The sequence below is a fragment of the Mercurialis annua genome, linkage group LG5, assembly GCF_937616625.2.
Source record: "Mercurialis annua linkage group LG5, ddMerAnnu1.2, whole genome shotgun sequence".
NCBI classification, from domain to species: domain Eukaryota; kingdom Viridiplantae; phylum Streptophyta; class Magnoliopsida; order Malpighiales; family Euphorbiaceae; genus Mercurialis; species Mercurialis annua.
Window position 1 is genome coordinate 9,319,267 of NC_065574.1, and position 18,070 is coordinate 9,337,336.

General features: G+C 31.0%; 3 protein-coding genes and 1 long non-coding RNA gene across 5 annotated transcripts; 1 reads left to right on the top strand and 3 right to left on the bottom strand.

Annotated features, from left to right (window-relative positions):
- Positions 1-667: 667 nt before the first annotated feature.
- Positions 668-2,041, bottom strand: LOC126681190 (mitogen-activated protein kinase kinase kinase 20-like). The gene has a single exon (XM_050376652.2). The coding sequence runs from the start codon at positions 1,757-1,759 to the stop codon at positions 734-736; it is 1,026 nt and encodes a 341-aa protein (XP_050232609.1). The 5' UTR covers positions 1,760-2,041; the 3' UTR covers positions 668-733.
- A 734-nt stretch (positions 2,042-2,775) lies between these two features.
- LOC126681192 (uncharacterized) lies at positions 2,776-4,180 on the bottom strand. The gene is made up of 2 exons (XM_050376654.2): positions 3,572-4,180; positions 2,776-3,215 (listed from the first exon to the last, which is right to left on the bottom strand). The coding sequence occupies exons 1-2, from the start codon at positions 3,976-3,978 to the stop codon at positions 3,095-3,097; spliced, it is 528 nt and encodes a 175-aa protein (XP_050232611.1). The 5' UTR covers positions 3,979-4,180; the 3' UTR covers positions 2,776-3,094.
- Positions 4,181-7,152: 2,972 nt separating this feature from the next.
- LOC130014533 (uncharacterized) lies at positions 7,153-7,725 on the bottom strand. Its single transcript, XM_050379286.2, has 2 exons — positions 7,322-7,725; positions 7,153-7,228 (listed from the first exon to the last, which is right to left on the bottom strand). Exons 1-2 carry the CDS (start codon positions 7,694-7,696, stop codon positions 7,220-7,222), a joined length of 384 nt encoding a protein of 127 aa, XP_050235243.1. The 5' UTR covers positions 7,697-7,725; the 3' UTR covers positions 7,153-7,219.
- Positions 7,726-12,609: 4,884 nt separating this feature from the next.
- LOC130015603 (uncharacterized) lies at positions 12,610-15,615 on the top strand. Of its 2 annotated transcripts, XR_008790824.1 has the most exons (5): positions 12,614-12,817; positions 12,907-12,961; positions 13,071-13,146; positions 14,081-14,160; positions 15,398-15,615. It is a non-coding gene; the product is annotated as an uncharacterized LOC130015603 (long non-coding RNA). The 2 variants fall into 2 exon arrangements; XR_008790823.1 differs by having other exon boundaries at positions 12,610-12,817; positions 12,907-13,146.
- Positions 15,616-18,070: the final 2,455 nt, after the last annotated feature.

Consider the following 18,070-nt stretch of genomic DNA (forward strand, 5'->3'; position numbering starts at 1 on the left):
TAATGATAATTTGTTTCTCCCAAATCAGTGCAATTGTATGGTTGTGTTTTTGTTAAAAGAATGAAACAACACAAAAGCCTTCTCCTTTTACATACAAAAATTATTGAAATAGTATGTTTCTTTTACGTTGGATATTAAAAATAATTACATAATTGTTTTTGTTTTTATGATTCTAACCTTTGAAATTTTGAGCAGAGGTTTATGCTAATCACACAAAAACAACTTTGTATGTCAGGAATCCAAGATTGAATGTAATCATAAGTGAAACTCTCTATTAATGATAGATCATATTCTTACTAATAAGGTCTTCATTGCGTTTTTATCGTCCCTCAAGAATTTCCAGCAAATAAGAAATCTTTGAAACTCTCTACTGAAGATGGACTAAGATGACAGCTACAGAATTACACAAGTACAAGTCCATGAAAATTTGGAAACTAGGATTATTTAAATTTGTGATTAATGTATTTGAATTGTATAGCACTTGTGCTACACAAAGTGCTTTACAATTCTATTCTTCTGAGGATTTCATTGATCTTTACTCAGAATTCCACAAGTACACAATCGAAATACGTTTGTAAAGAATCAAAGCAGAAACAAAGAACTAAAAAAATGCAGACAGTTATATGGTATAAATGGTAATAAACTATTCTCATTTGAAAATAATGTGCAAATTACAAGATAACTAATTTGAATTTACATCAACTTTCTCAAAACTAAATAATCTGTTCTTTGTCTAACAGATATGAGCTGCAGGCCCTTGCTGAACGTAAGTTGCTGTAGTACCAACAACACATTGCCGTATGGAAGAGAAACCATAGTCCAAATTTTCACTGCCTTGTATCTCACTGAATCCTGTCATGAAAGAATGATTCAGTAGCATCTCAGCACTCCACCTAAACCTTTTATTCTTCGCCAAACATCTTCCCAAGAAGGCTCTCGCGTCTCTCGATATGTCACACGGCATTTCAGGAAGTTCGTAATTATCCGCAATCGATGTCATGAGTTCATTAGTCGTCGAATCATAACCGTACCAAAGAGGAGACCCTGTCAGCATCTCATAAACAATGCATCCCAGAGCCCAAATATCACACCCACAGTCTTGAATATCATCAGTGGCCGTCTCAGGAGCCATATACATTAAAGTCCCGCCCATGAAATCAGGATCCCCCACTTTCTTGGCCAACCCGAAATCTGCAATCTTGGGCACAAACACACCACTCTCATCAGTAGAGACAAGAAGCACATTCTCAGGTTTTAAATCGCAATGCACATAACCATGCCTGTGAATGTCATAAATACCTTCAAGAATGCACTTTGTAAATCTTTTAACATCCGATTCAGGCAATCCACCGCCATACGAATACGATCGCTCTATATGACTAGAGAGTGTTCCACCAGAGGCGTACTCTAATAAAAGATTGTGAAAAGTTTCACCTTTGCTGTTGGAAGTAGTTTCTTCACCGTAGCATTGAAGGACATAAGGAGACGAGCCGTCAAGATGGTCGAAAATCTGCTTTTCTTTGAGCAGTGAACTTGACTTGGACATCACGGCAGATTTGACGGCCATAGTTACAGGACGCATTTGATTTCTTGATTTGGGTTTCTTGGATATGGCCAAGTAAACGGAGCCATAGCCTCCTTCTCCCAGTAATTCTCGTCTCCACCATGTTGCTCCGCTGTTGTCATAAGCCTTGTTATTTTGTTGATGTTCTCCAGGTTCAGTCGCCAAGATTCTCTTTCTCTTCAAGATGATCTTCATATTTGGAATTTAGGGTAAGAAGGTGTAGTTAAGAGTGAAGAGAGTGGCCGGGGTGGTATATATTTATAATAGAAAGAATGCAGTCAAACTCAAAATTAGAAGATAGATATAGGGTTTAACTAGGAATACTAGTTGGTGTAGGACTCTGAATCCCCAATATAGGAAGTAGTCTTGCGAAGTGCTTAAAAATCAAATACTCGTCAATTTAAGCATAACTCGAACACTTGACTTTCACATCAAGCAACAAATTTAGGGTTTGCCATGCCATTTTGAACTACTGGTGTCTGCAATTGGACATTATTAACTCTAAACTGAGTCAAATTTCTTGCTCCACTTTTGATAACTTGTATGCTATCTCTCTATGCATCTTGAATTATGAATTGTATCAGATTCTTTTGACAATGCTCTCTTGAAAGAAAAAATGCACAATTGGATACATTCAATTCATAAAAATCAATAATTCTGATTAATGAATCATGCATAAGGATCAAAGAATACTTTTCAAGTATGATCAATTCCTATACAATTAGCTAATTTCAGAAGCTAACAATTAAGAACAATAAAGCAGTTCTAATGATCAGTGGTGGCTATTCTCCCATAAACTCGATTAGCAGATGATCTAATTAACTAATTTTATCCACCAAATTTACAAATTAGACAATAATCACAACCTGCGCTTAATGCCTAACTATACGGTCTTTGTCACATACTTTTCCCAAAACTACTAATTAATATAGACCAATATCGAAGATTAATTTCAGATAAATTTCACACATGTTATAATCAAAATCGATCATTTGATCAGTCACGATTAGTGGCAAATATTAATTTGTCTCAAAATCATTAGCTGCGAATATCTACACAATTATATAGAAACCAAAATTTCGGTCGCAACTAATAAAATCTGTTGTAGTGTGCCAAAAAGAGTCACAAGCACAAGCGTATATGAGCCTAATCAATTATAATGATTAGTTCTGAGGAGAATAACATATTTTGTGCCAAAAAAAATACTTCTATTCGAAATTATCGAAAGAGATTCAACATAATAGTTGAAAATCTTCTTGTTTATTTGCAGAATTACTGACATTATATAGAGTTAAAAACCCTCAGTTTCCAGAGCAAAGAATAATACAGACTCTACTGTTTAGTATCAAAATGGAACATAAATGCCAAAACTAAAATAAGCCAAAAGGTATCATATAAACTCAATTGCATGCAGATGATCTACCAAATGAACAATTAGAACTAAACTCATAACCTGGCAATTAACGCCACTAACTACACATTCATTATCATAATTCTCCAGAAAATACGGTTCACATTTCACCGTCAAAATCAACCAGTTGCTCGATCACGGTTATCTTCAGCAGCAGCAATTTGAGGAACATTTGGTTGAGGATGCCTTAGAGAAATTGGGAGGACCTTCAGACCCGGTAATTTATCATGTTCGCTTTTACTGCAAAAATAGTTCAACAACAAACAATCACATAATCAGAATAACAACAAACAATCACATAATCAGAATAACAACAAACAATTCAAGCAACTAAATTACAATATTCAATTCAAGAACCATACTGATTTTAAACCTAAACTATGAATGAACTCCCAAGAATCCGATTTCTTGAAAAATCTCCAAGAAACAATTAAATGACAAGATTCAATTCAAGAACCATACTGATTTTAATCTAAACAAGTAAAGAACTCGCAAGAATAAGATTTCTTGAAAAATCTCCAAGAAACAACTAAAAAAATAGTAAAAGAATCCAAGAATGTATAAGAAAACCAAGAAACAAGATCATCAGTACGTACATTGGAAACCCGTAAACCGGAAAGGCCAGCCAATCGCCATGGAACCGAATCTGATCGGAGAAAATGTTGCCATGCTCAGGCACAAATACAACGTACTGATCAGGACCTCTTAATGTTGCAATATAATATCCTTTGAGCCAACTGCCTTTGAACATAACATCCACAATATCTTGCACCTTGAAACTCCGATCAGTCAACAGCGGCGGAAGAGGCCTCATAGCCCACACGGGAACCACTGAAATGATCGGCGTTGTGAGTTCTTGATCAGCGAAACGGGCCAAGTACTGCACCTTATAGGTGTGGCCGTCTCCGATTAGTTCAAGAATCTTGGCCGGATAATATTGTGCATTTCTTATGTTTATCTCAACAATACTATCCACGCGAAACAGTTGACGCAGATAATTCATTTTCCCGGAAAATAAAGAAGAAATTAATGGGTTTATTAAAAGCTTTTTTGATTCTTGATTGAAACTGTTGTGATTAATACGAAGCTTTTGTTGATTAATCCCACTTAGGTAACGGTATTTATAAACTCCAGTAGCCGTCAGATTGATTCTGATCTTGTGATGGATGGCTGACACAGTGACACGTATCTGAAAGTCTTTTTTCCCTTCTCAAGTAGCGTTGTGGTTTTTCCAAGAATTGTGATAGCCGTTGGATCAATGTGTATTCCAATATCAATGAAATGTGGGGTTTCCCGCCCCTTTAACTAACTTTATAATCTATTGTGTTAATGGCTTATTATTTGAATTAATGTATTAATCACTTAATTGTTTTAAATTGGTGTGATAACTTAAAAAAATTTAACTTAACTTATTTAGTTAAGTCAAAAACCACTTAAAATAATAAGTCAAAAAATTTGACTTATTTTTTTAAGCTTTATATCCTTATTATTTTTACTTATTATTCAAAAATAAAAATATTTTATCTCACATATATTAATTTTTTTTAATATCACAATGAACATATTATACTTCAATCAACACTTAAAATTTCAAATTAGTATATTTTTCTGTATGAATATTTTATTTTCTATCTTTATTTTTATTGTATAGTCTATATATCATTTACTTAATATATCCGCTCTTAAATATTATTTGGACTTCAGTTATAACACACATTGATTATTAAATTTAAACGGTTTTTCAGAGTTTTAAAAACTGATATTTTAATTTAAGGACTAATTTTCAAATTAAAGTGGAGCATCATTAAATCTTTAAGGACTAATTATCAACATATGCAATAAAATTTATGATTTTTATTTATAATATGTGTAATATTTATAATATTATTTAAATATTATTTATTTTTATTTAAAAAAATTATTTGTATTTAGTAATTTATTTTAAAATAGTTAATCTTTAAAGGTTTCATATGTAAACATAATAATTTTAATAATATTCAGTGATTGCAGACTTGCAGTTATCAAACAGACTTGTTTAATTCAGCATTTAAAAAAATCAGCAATTATTATTTTCAGCACTTAAAATTCAGCACTTAATTTTCAGTTTTATCAAACGCCATTGAAATTTAATATTAATCTAATAAATAAACTTTACTATTAATAAATGCATAATTTTCTGAACATTTTATATTTTTAATTGCTTAAATATAAAATTACTACTAGCCAATGATAAGATAATGCAATTTCTTATCATAAGAAGAAACATAATCTATCATTCATAAATAGTTAGCTATACTATACTAATAAAATCAAATCCTATCACTTTTAAATTCTTCAACTTCCTTGTAAACCTCCTCTAATCAGCCTGCATTTTAATTAACACTAATTAGCAACTAATTAACTAATAATTTTTGGAAACAAAAAGGAAAATTAAGAAAATGTAAATAGAAAAGTTACCTCTTGAAGAAGTAGACAGAGTGGAATAGAATGAGTAGTTACTGCCCAACAGTCAATTTCCATGCCTTGAACGAAGCCATTAAGTTCAGCAACATCCCTAAATGATTTACCATTCAAACTATATCTATCTTTCACCTCATAATACCTCAATTGAGCGACGACAGGGTATTGCCGCGTGTAGAGTCGGATCGGGAAGCCTTCAATCAAAGACGGCCACATGTCCGTGTTTTTATATCCGTCTAGAAAATGAACTGCATTTTCACCATTATTAATCCTTCTTTAAAATCCGACATTGTTAACTTTTTTCTGAATAAATAGGTCATTTCGCCTGTTGGATCGTATCCTTGTACGTAGATTGGTTGTGGATCTTCCATTATTTTATTTGTTAACTTAATTTTAGTTCTAGCTAGCTAAACTTTACGTAATTCTTAATTTATTGTATACCATTAGAGTACTATATTTCAATTTTTCATATGAATTGAGTGATCCATTTTTTGTCATGATAATCTTCCATCTATTCTGTTGGAAATCATGAGGGTCCATATATTAGCATTTCAAAAATAGTTGATGACGTTTTTATTGCTTTTATGAATCACTAAATTGGAGTTTTATCTTATGGTCCAACATTTTATAGTCTCCTATTAGATAGCAAGGATACGGGCACGGAAAAATAAAATATTTGGACACAGATACGGTAATTTGTCTTATGTTAAGATTTTTTATGTTAAAAATGAAGTTTTACATCTAAAATGCCAAATTTCCTATAAATTTATGAAACATAAAACATTTATTTAATAAAGTATTCGTACTACCTAGGTCTCGTATAAAGGAAAAACATGTATTTGAACTATGAATTATTATATGTTTTGAATTAGGTTTCTCTGTTTTTTTATCAATATTAAATTTTTGTTTTTTTTTTATTTTATAGGCATAAAGTACTTGCATCGATCACTAGTCCATATAACAGCCAATCACACAATGAGAGATAAACACTTCCTATTTATTAAAAAAATTTAAAACAAAAACACAAAACATCAATTAAATGATTTCCAGCTTCACGATGGATAAATTATCAATTCCTCCTTCAACTCCTCCTTCTCCTGTTGTTGGTTAATGGAATAGTTAGGATACAATTACTCGAAATATAATTAGATTAATTATTAAAAGAAAAGGATTAATTAATTAATAATTACTTCTTGAATAAAGTGGTTCATTTTCATCCTGAATAAGAGCCTCACAATCAATAATTATAGAGTGCAGAGCTGGATCATGAATCCTTCCTTAAAAGATTGTCACATTGGTGTTCCTTTATAGAAAATTCCGAGGAGATCAGTTTTTACCTTAATATCATAATCCTTTTGATAAAAAAAAATCATATAAATCTTCAATATTCATATGATTACATCGTTTAATTCCAGAAGTTATCCTCATTTATCCATCTAGCCTTCAAACTTAACGAGTCACGTACAAATCACGAAAACGATATTCTAAATTTGAATATACTTTTTAGAAATTAATGTTTTTATAATTATAAATCATCATTGAATTAAGTTTAATATTAATCTAATAAATAAAATTTACTATAAATAAATGAATATTTTTCTGAACATTTTTCATTTTTAATTGCTTAAATATAAAATTATATTTCTACTAGCCAATGATAAGATAATGTAATTTCTTATCATAAGAAGAAACATAATCTATCATTCATAAATAGTTAGCTATACTATACTTATAAAATCAAATCCTATCACTTTTAAATTCTTTAACTTCCTTGTAAACCTCCTCTAATCAGCCTGCAATTTAATTAACACTAATTAGCAACTAATTGACTTATAATTTTTGGAAACAAAAAGGAAAATTAAGAAAATGTAAACATAAAAAGTTACCTCTTGAAGAAGTAAGCAGAGTGGAATAGGATGAGTAGTTACTGCCCAACAGTCAATTTCCATGCCTTGGACGAAGCCATTAAGTTCAGCAACATCCCTAAATGATTTACCATTCAAACTATATCTATCTTTCACCTCATAATACCTCAATTGAGCGACGACAGGGTATTGACGCGTGTAGAGTCGGATCGGGAAGCCTTCAACAAAAGACGGCCACATGTCCGTGTTTTTATATCCGTCTAGAAAATGAACTGCATTTTTCACCATTATTAATCCTTCTTTAAAATCCGACATTGTTAATTTTTTTCTGAATAAGTAGGTCATTTCGCCTGTTGGATCGTATCCTTGTACGTAGATTGGTTGTGGATCTTCCATTATTTTATATGTTTACTTAATTTTAGTTCTAGCTAGCTAAATTTTAGGTAATTATTAATTTATTGTATACCATTAGAATACTATGTTTCCATTTTTCATATGAATTGAGTGATCCATTTTTTTGTCATGTTAATCTTCCATCTATTCTGTTGGAAATCATGAGGGTCCTTTTTGTTATTGTTTTAATTGAATTAACTTAACTTTTATCATGAAAATGAAATGTTCTTTTGAGAGCGTACAATTTCTAAACACAAACGCACGCGCGCACATATATATATTAGCATTTCAAAAACAGTTCATGACATTTTTATTACTTTTATGAATCACTAAATTTGAGTTTTATCTTATGGTCCAACATTTTATAGTCTCCTATTAGATAGCAAGGATACGGGCACGAATAAATAAAATATTTGGACACAGATACGGTAAATTGTGTTATGTTAAGGTTTTTTATATTAATAATGAAGTTTTGTATCTAAAATGCCAAATTTTCGATAAATTTATGAAACATAAAACATTAATTTAATAAAGTGTTTGTACTACCTAGGTCTCGTATAAAGGAAAAACACATATTTGAACTATGAATTATTATATGTTTTGAATTAGGTTTCTCTATTTTTTATCAATAGATGATTTACCATTCAACCTATGAATTATTATATGTTTTGAATTGGCATTCATAAAAAAAAATTATTTTTTGTCGGGAAGGATGTGTATAGAATTAATAATATAGTTCAATGTATATGTATCATATTAAAGGCTCTTAATTCAAAAAAATATATAATAGTGAAAAAATTTAAATATACGTTTTGCTTATTACAAACACTCATGTGTCTCTTATTATTAGTCCAGTGCATTTAGTTCAAATCCATTCAAATTAAATTTTTCTAAAAAATTAACGAAATTTCATAAATTTTATAAAAATAGTTTAATTTTTTTATATCAAACTGACTCTATTAGTTTGGTTATTTTTTAGACCAGATTCTTTAGCCACGTGATATCTATATGACCCGTTATTTAATATTATAATTTTATATTTTTTTAATAATATATTATTATTTAAATTTTATTAGACTTGTATTTTTTTATTTGAATTGTTTAATTATTTTATAAAATTTTAATTTTTTTTATTGGAAATGTTAAAAAGTTAGAATTAAGCAATAGATTTAATTTTTGATATTGTTGTTATTAAAAAATGATAATATGATTGAAACAAATTTATATTATTTTTCATTGTAAATAACTAATAAATATAAAAATATCAAAGTTTTAACACAAATATTATAATATAATTATTTAATATTATTGAAACTCGTCATATTCTTTTATATATAATGATATATCTGTGGAATTTTTATTAGAATTAGAAATTTAACACATAATGATAGTTGTTGCACAATTCCTTTTAGGATTAGAAATTTAATGCATAATGGTAGCTACTGCGATAATTATTCTTTTTATTTGTTAAGCACAAATATGTAAAGGGTATTTTTGTCCGTGAATGGAAGTGTTCCCCACGAATACACTTTTATATTTGTTATAGATTATAGATATAGATATAGATTTAAAATTCAGTATTTTTAGTTTTGTTTATTCTAAAACTAAAAATTAATTTTTCCAACACTAAAATCTAATAGAATTAAATATTTTGTATAATTTTAAATTAAATTTAAAAAAATTGAGTCCTAATTAAAAACACATCAAGCTTATCATTGTTAGAAACTTTCTAAAAGGAGATCTCATTTTTATGTCTCTCACAAAAAGTACAATTTAATCCAAAGAATATCAGGACAACAGCCACGTGTCATTATTGCTAGGAATTGGAAGAAGAGGTAAATATACCCCCACTAGTCGTGAGCCCGTGCATTTGCACGGAATCTAATTAAAAATTATATTTTAATATGAATTATAATAATAATGGCTAAAATCTAATATTTTTTATTATATTAAATAATAAATAAATATTTTATTCAATTTGAAAAATTAATGAAAACCACCTATCATTATTAACTTTAAAAATTCACAAAATATTTTTTAATTCAATTTAAAAAATTAATGAAAACTACCTATTAATACTAATTATTTTTTAGAGGCCTATTAATCTAACTTTAAACAATTAAAATAAGTGTTTTATTTCAATTTAAAATTCACAAAAATACTTACTTGGTATAAGTATTTTATTGGAATTGAAAAATTAATAAAAATTATCTATTGATAATTACTTTTAAATATTAAATACGTGTTTTATCTAAATTGAAAATTCATGAAAAGTCAACAAATGAGCTATAGCTCAAACAGTATAAGCGCGGAGCAGAAAACTGCTAGGTCGTAGGTTCGATTGCTTCCACAAACACTCCCCCTTCCCATATTATCAAAAAAAAAATTCATAAAAAGTCTATTTCTATAAAATTATTATTTGAACATCAATTTGTTTTTAATTGTTGACTACCATTAATACAAAATAAATTGCATTAGAAAATTTAAAATTTCACCCATATGCAACAAAGAGCATCCTATAAACATGTACTAATCATGAATTTAAAACATGCAGATTAATTCTACCAACACATAATCAACAATTTGCTATTGGTATTGAGAAAAAAATCAACTTGCGCATCTATGAATGGTTTTGTTATCAAATATGTCATTTATATTAAAACATCAAATTATACTATAAATCAACTATTGTAAAAAATTAAAAATTAAATCAAAATTGTTACTGAGCAATTGATCTATTAAAAGCGGAACAATATAATACTCCCTCCGTTTCAATAGAGTTGTCCACTTTGAAAAAAAAAATTGTCCCAAAATTCTTTTCTACTTTCAAAAAGTAACTAACTTATACACTTAATTTTTCTATATTATCCCTATTTAAAATCCACTAATGAGTAAATTGAAAGTAAATTGCAAGTGGACCCTATATTAAATAGGGGTATGATAAGAAAAGTAAGGAAAATTTTACAAAACCTATAAATAATAATTGCTTTTCTTAAACTGTGTGATAAAGGTAAAGTGGACAAATCTATTGGAACGGAGAGAGTAGAAATTTAAGAAAAAAAATTAACATTGCCAATATATATTTCAGTGAATTTAAATGGTGAAAATTTTCGAGTGCTATTCGCCTATGAAATTTAGCTCATAAATATAGATGTATAATTTAAAAAAAAATCTGAAGCATGAAATTAAGAATTAGTATGAAATCTTTCTAATGCTATCAACTAACATCGACTCATTTAACTCTTTATAATCAAATCAATATATATGCAAATGTAAGTAATAAGCATCACACCCCAAAAAAAAAACTCCAATAGTGCAGGATAAAACAAACAGGGCTATAAAAAATAAACATGTTTATATCAAAAAAGGTTTACAGTGAGATATTATAAACTACAATGCATGACAAATCATACATAGTGTAGTTTTAATGAAATTTCTCATGTGCAAGATGAGTATGATGAATATATCATTATTATCATCAGCAAAAATGACAATTGAAAAAAGTACTCATCTGCCGTGATTGTCATTATGGAGATTATAATTAGGTTTCTATAAATTTATAGTAGTAATGTGAGTTTTAATTGCTATAAGTTTTAATTTTTCCCATTGTACGGTATCATGTGAATCAAGATACATGCCAGAATTATTTTTGTTCATAATGATGTATATCAGGTTAATCAAACTATAAGTTTACATTACTACTATAAGTTATTTTGTATTAATGTAAGTTTTAATTTTTTTGAAGGAAGATTTCGAATAAATGACCGAAACATAATATTTAAGTTTAATTTTTATATAATTAAATTTTGATTTGGTTATGAGAAATTATACTGATTTGGTTTATTTTATTTTATTTTGGTTAGATCAATAAATTGGCCGACGCACATCCTATTTATAATTATTTGAAAAAAAAAATTCAGTAACAGATAATAAAGCCAATGTTTCAATATATGCTAATGCTACCAAATATGGTCTAATTAAAGGTTTACCTGGAGTTTTATTGTTTTGTAGATTGGGAGCACCACTGGAAGCCGAAATTCGCAAGCATACATATAGACTATAAAACAACATAAATAAGTTAATTTCAAAGATTTCACCAATTTCTAAATGGATTATTTATGGCCAATTGCTTTAGTCTTTATTCGATGATTTTTACTATTTTAATCAGCAGTTGCTAGTGTAATAACCTAAATTTTTGAGGTATTACGTGTAGAGCCACGAGGCATAATCGTAAAGATTAAGAACGAAAATATCGGATTAGGATTGGATAATAAGGACTTAGACTGAAGCGGGTCTATTGGAATTATGGTAGAATAATAATTTAAATGGAAAATTATTATGCGATAAATTGGATTTAATCGAGACAAAAAGGGAATAAAATAAAATAAGTTGGAAAGCCAGAGCTAATAATATTCACGTCAAGGTCCGTGAAATATTATAAATAAATGATTGTCAAAGTTTCGTAAGTATACGAAATCGTTTTAGAAGAAAGTTTGATGATTAGTTAAGAATAAGGGTTAAAGTGCAAATTAGCCACTTTAAGGACTAAAGTGGACTTTTAACCACAAACTTCCGGAGGAAGTTGTGTTTTACTCTATTTTCTCAAGATAAGAAAATAATATCGATAAAGTTGTTATCAATAGTCAATAAAATAAAAATTGGACAAAAAAGTGAGAAAAAGTGCAAGTTAGCTCAAAATGGAAATTTGAGCGTTTTTGGCCAAAATTGCAAAAATATATTATTGGAAAGTGATATTAAAAGATATGAGACTAATGTTATTTATTTGGGAAATATAATACGTAATCTATCGAGAATCGAATGATTAAAAGATTAGTGCACTAAATTGTACGAAAGATAAGCTAGAAAGTGAAGAGAAAGGAGGTGACAACTTCAAGGACCTAAGTGGACTTTTTATCCACTTATTATCATCTTTTATGAATGAATAATCATTCATTTAAACACAAAATTTGCAGCAAACCAAAGGTGAAATCCGTAGCTCTTCATTTCCAAATTCTCCAAAATTTCAAATGCTCATAACTTTTTCGTTTCTCAACGAAATTGAGCGATTCTTGCGGCCACGGAACGAGGAAATGATTATCTACAGATATGTGGCATCAATTTAAGGTAAAAATGGATTTATTTGGTTGAAAATTGAGCTGTTAGTTTCGGGATTTTTAGGTTTAAAGATGATAATGATTAATTGTTGATTGTAGTGAGTTTATAAGCTTGAATTGGATGCAAAGTGAGGATAGAGCTAAGGTTTTCAAGGTAAGCTAATCAATTTTAGGTTTCATGGTTAATTTTCATGGATTGATGATAATAAAGATTAGGGTTTATGATGTGTAATTGGGGTTTTTGTTTGATTGTGTGTTGTAAGGTGAAATTGAGCTTGATTAAAGGATTTTGATGATGAATTGGAAGGTTGGATCATTCGGCCATGAACTACAACCAAGGTGAGGAGTTTTCTGAAATTTATTTGATTTTTATTGATATATTTAATGATGGAAATGGCATATAGATTTGGCAATAAACATGAGCTCTAGGTGGTTGATGAATTGATTGTAAGAAATTGTGTTGTGCTGAGTAAGATTGATTGAAACTTTGAAAGGAGAAAGGGCTAAGGGTTTCGGCCCCTAAGCCATGATGATATTATGAGATTCAATTATGAGTATAGGCATTGATTATGAGTCAATTAGAGCTGAATTCAAGTTGTGTTTGATTAGTAAAGAAGATTGTAAAAAAAAATTGAATGAAAAATGGATTAGTGTTTTGACCTTGATGTGTAGTTCTTGTTCAAGTGAACTTGAACAATGTTATATCTTGAAGTTGTGATTGATATTGATGTATAGGGTCTGAATTGTGTTGATATAGGAACATGATGTCAATAGGTGTGATTCTCGACGAGTTATAGTTACGAATTGAATGTACGAACTAGATGGACATTTTGCAGAAATATGTTCTGCAGAACAGTCATGTTACGAGGGCCATATCTGGAGTTGTATAACTCCAAATCGGGTTCTGTTTGATTGTACAGAAACTTGAATGTGTCCTCTACAATTGTCTAGCTTTAAGTTTTCTCCAATTCTATCTCTAAGATTCTCAAATCGAGCAGAACATTTTATTGCTCAGAGCAGTTCTGCATTTAGGACAGCCCAAGGTCTTAACTTAAGGGCGAGATTCTGACACCTTCGGGTACTAGTTTTAGTCCGAGACCTAAATTAACGTTGTAGGCGACATTCCAAACTTTAAGAATATCGGTCTCGTTTAGGAGTCGGACTATTTTAAATGAGCGTTTTTAATAGCCGAAATTGGCTAGAAAACCAACTTTTTAGTTATATAGATATAGCTTGAATTTTATTAATTCTTGCTATTATTATGTTTGTATAGACTCGATGAGATCGACAAGGCTCGGAACTTAGAAGATTGTGACATCGCTTAGCCGCTTTGAAGAATTTGGATAGCAAGTGGTGAGTACACTTTAAATTACTCGTTAATATTCATAAAGCTACGTATTTTAATACGAAAAGCTATATGAATATTTATATATTTGAGATGTTTGCTTTTAAAATGTATACGTATGTATGCTTTGAAAATGATGTTTTATCGTAATGTGTTATTTTGATAATAACATAAATGTTAAGGCACCGGGGATGGGTAAAGTAAAATGACATAAATCGAACCAAATACAAATAAGAAAAAATATAGTACATGCCTATATGTACTATTATTCATATATTTATAAAGATACATTGTATGTTTCTACACGTACTTTTAATTATAATGAATACCCATACGTGCGTGTGTTATAGATGTATGCTTGTAGATTGTAATGTGCATGTCATGGTCCATAAAGGATCAAGAAAACCCAACATAAATCATCGAAATGATAAATACATGAGATAAGAAAAGTGAAATCTGACATATTCAATAATAAGAACTGAGATACAAGGTGGAACTCGGTGGAATTATCCCGGGACCTGTATCTCATCCATTCTCAATGATAATCCTCGGAACTCATACATAATAAAAAGTAAGTGCGATACATCGAGAATCAATACGAAACAAGATCGGGACACAATGTGATCAAACACTCCTATTAAATGTCAATAGAAATTATATGAATCGACCGTTAAGTTCAAAAGACCTGCAGGGTGCAGAGTCCGAATGCAGACACGAAGGTAACTCGGTTGAACTATCTCGGGACCCGTGTCTAAGGAGTAACTCGGTTGAATTATCTCGGGACTCCTATCGATCGTTTGGGATTGAGAAATGGTACAAGTAACTCGGTTGAATTATCTCGGGACTGTACCATATGGTTATGGGTAACTCGGTTGAACTATCTCGGGACCCAACCATAAGGATCAAGTCACAAGAGACTTGCCAATGATTTAATTCGATTTAGAATCATGATGATATAACCTAAGATTTAAGATTCGATCGAAAACTATTACAACAAAACGAGAAAGAAAAATATCAATACCATAATAAGAAATGAAAGATGTCAGATACGTATAAACTATAAGTTTATGAAATAAACAAAGAGTTATGAAGGAAAGTAAATAGAGTATGCAATATGATTTCAAAAGAGTATTTTCTATATATAAAATGGGTTTTCAAATGTTTTAACCCTTTATGTGATATTGCGTGTGATTTGGTGAACTCACTCAGTTTTATACTGACCCCGTTGCTCCTCCCATTTTTCAGGGATGGTATGATATGATTTGAAGAGTTAAGCTTCCGAAATTTTAATTCTCGGAAGTCATTTGCACAAGAAGTAAAAGAAGATTTTCATTCTCGCGGTCCGCAGTAGTCTAGATGTTTTTGTCTATGTATTTGTATAACGCAATTTCACTCTGATATTTTTTTTAAAAATGGGGTCACATTTATTTTGATATATGAAATATGATTGGTTTTGCGAAAAATTTACACAGATTTTAGGCTTGCTACGGGTTTCGGAGCTACCACTCCCATTCCCTAGCGCCGGTCGCGACTCATAAATTTGGGTCGTGACAAAGGTGGTATCAGAGCAATGGTTTAGTGTTCCTAGGCCATTGTTCTTTTGCGATCTAAGTATCGCAACGAGTCAGTCAATACCTAGGAACTACTGCGGATTATAGGAATTTCCAGTCATGTCTTTTGAACCTTATCATCTTTTTCATCGATTTTTCAATCGTTTTACAAAGGCGTTCCCTCCTATATGTGCTATTAGGAGTCGAGTTAGGAGTGTGCATGAGCACAAATTATGTTTTGTGTTTACTCGAGTAAGCAATACGCTTTCGAGTATCTATAGTCTGCGAAGAGTTATATACTCTCGAGACTCACATGATTAAGAATATCGCTATGGACTATGATTGAATTAATTGATTAGATAGTATATGATTGATGAGATATGCGACGTGCTACAAAACGCGATCACTCAGGAGAGTGATATGCTCACAGGTATGTAAGCCTGTGATAATTTATACTATACATGATATGTATATATTATAATCGATTGTTATGAATAGAAATAGTTCTTATGATTAAATGCTGTAAAGTTTGCTAAGTCTATGCTGAGCGAAATGCTCGCAAGACATAAGATAGGCGACGCAGCCAAGGAAAATCTAGGGAACACCGATTTTCTTTAGATTCGGCTAACATAGATCGTTTATAGCTACGATAGTGACACGCATAGAATATGTACGACGCGAGTACATGATTCTGAGATTATTAAGTCTAATGAGTAAAATACTCATGGGACTTAAAGAACGAACGTATCCATAGAAGGCCTAAAGGAATGAGATAGTTCCTAAGGTTCAGCCTACGCGTACGACGTTTAATTGCGCTGGCTGTCGCATACTATGTTTTAAGGAATTCATCAGGATTCCTTATATATAGTATGACGAAACGAAGAACTACTCGAGCGTGTGCTACAACATAGCAAGTATATGAGACAGAGAAGAGACTAGAAGTAGTGAAGGCGAATACAACCCAGTCCATTCGGCAAGTAGAGGTCGCGGACGAGGCAGAGGTCAAGAGGAACCTAAAATTGGTCGATTCGGAATGTACATGCACCGGGAGTGCCGCAACAACCCAACGTCAATGTTAATCTGTTGGTACAAAAGGTAACTGATATGAAAGATTGTATGCCAGTAATAAGATAGTGATACAAGGACATTATTAATATGAAGAGGAAAAATGCAAGTGTCACGACCCAAATTATTGAGCCGAGACCGGCGCTAGGGAATGGGAGTGGTAGCTCCGAAACCCGTAGCAAGCCTAAAACCACTCTAACTTTTTCGCGGAAACGCAAACACAACTATCCTATAAACATGTAATAAGAAGACACGTTTACAATCATAACGTACATCATATATATCACATCATCGATACAACCATAGTGGGCATCTCACTTCCGTAACTTGTACGTACTAGCCCGTCTATCGATCAATACAAAACTGACAACCAAAAGACATCACATCAAACAAACATTAAATATGTACACAACCTATAAGACCTGACTATTCTACGCTAAGACTCGTCATACGTATACTACTGCAGCACCAAGGGGACTCGTACTCAGCACACCAAAGACGGTCTGTCTGATCCGACTCTAAACACCTGAAAACATCAATGTGAGGGGTCAGTATTTGGGGAAATACTGAGTGAGAAAACACATTACTAGGGTATTATAGAAAATAACATCGCATTTAAAACAAACACATATATACAAACATATTATACTTCAAGCATTTGATCCGATCGAAACCCTAATACCTTAGTATGCATAATGAACATTATCACAACATCTAACGATCGATCGATATGAGTCCGGGATAGTTCAACCAGCCGACTCGCAGATACAGGCCCCGGGATAGTTCAACCAGATAGGCTCTGTATCGCATGCACAAACAAGTATGATATACGACCCATGAAATCTCTATCTATGACTTACCCGGACGCTGGTGATCACACAGCCTATTGACACCCAATAGGTAGCTTGTTTCCCCCGGATCATATACTAGTTTTCACAATCTATATATATTCGATAATACGATGCACAAATTCATTTCTATCGATAAAATACTATAGCATGCGATGTAGTTTAATATTATATTTATAATATAAAAACTATCTATTGCGTAATAATACTCAAAGTAAAGTTTAACTCACAACGATCGCTATTCCTTATATCCAAACGTAAGCTCCAGGAGACTGGTCCGTCAATCCTCGTCGAGCTTCTTGGTTCGTCATACTTGTAGCTCGATAATCCGTCACATCTATCATAGGATTCTATCATTAAAAATATGCTTAGAGAATCCTATTCTAGCAATCATTCTAACCACCAAACATGACCAAAAGCGCAAAACGTAAGCCGTCGCGTTCTAAACGTATCTT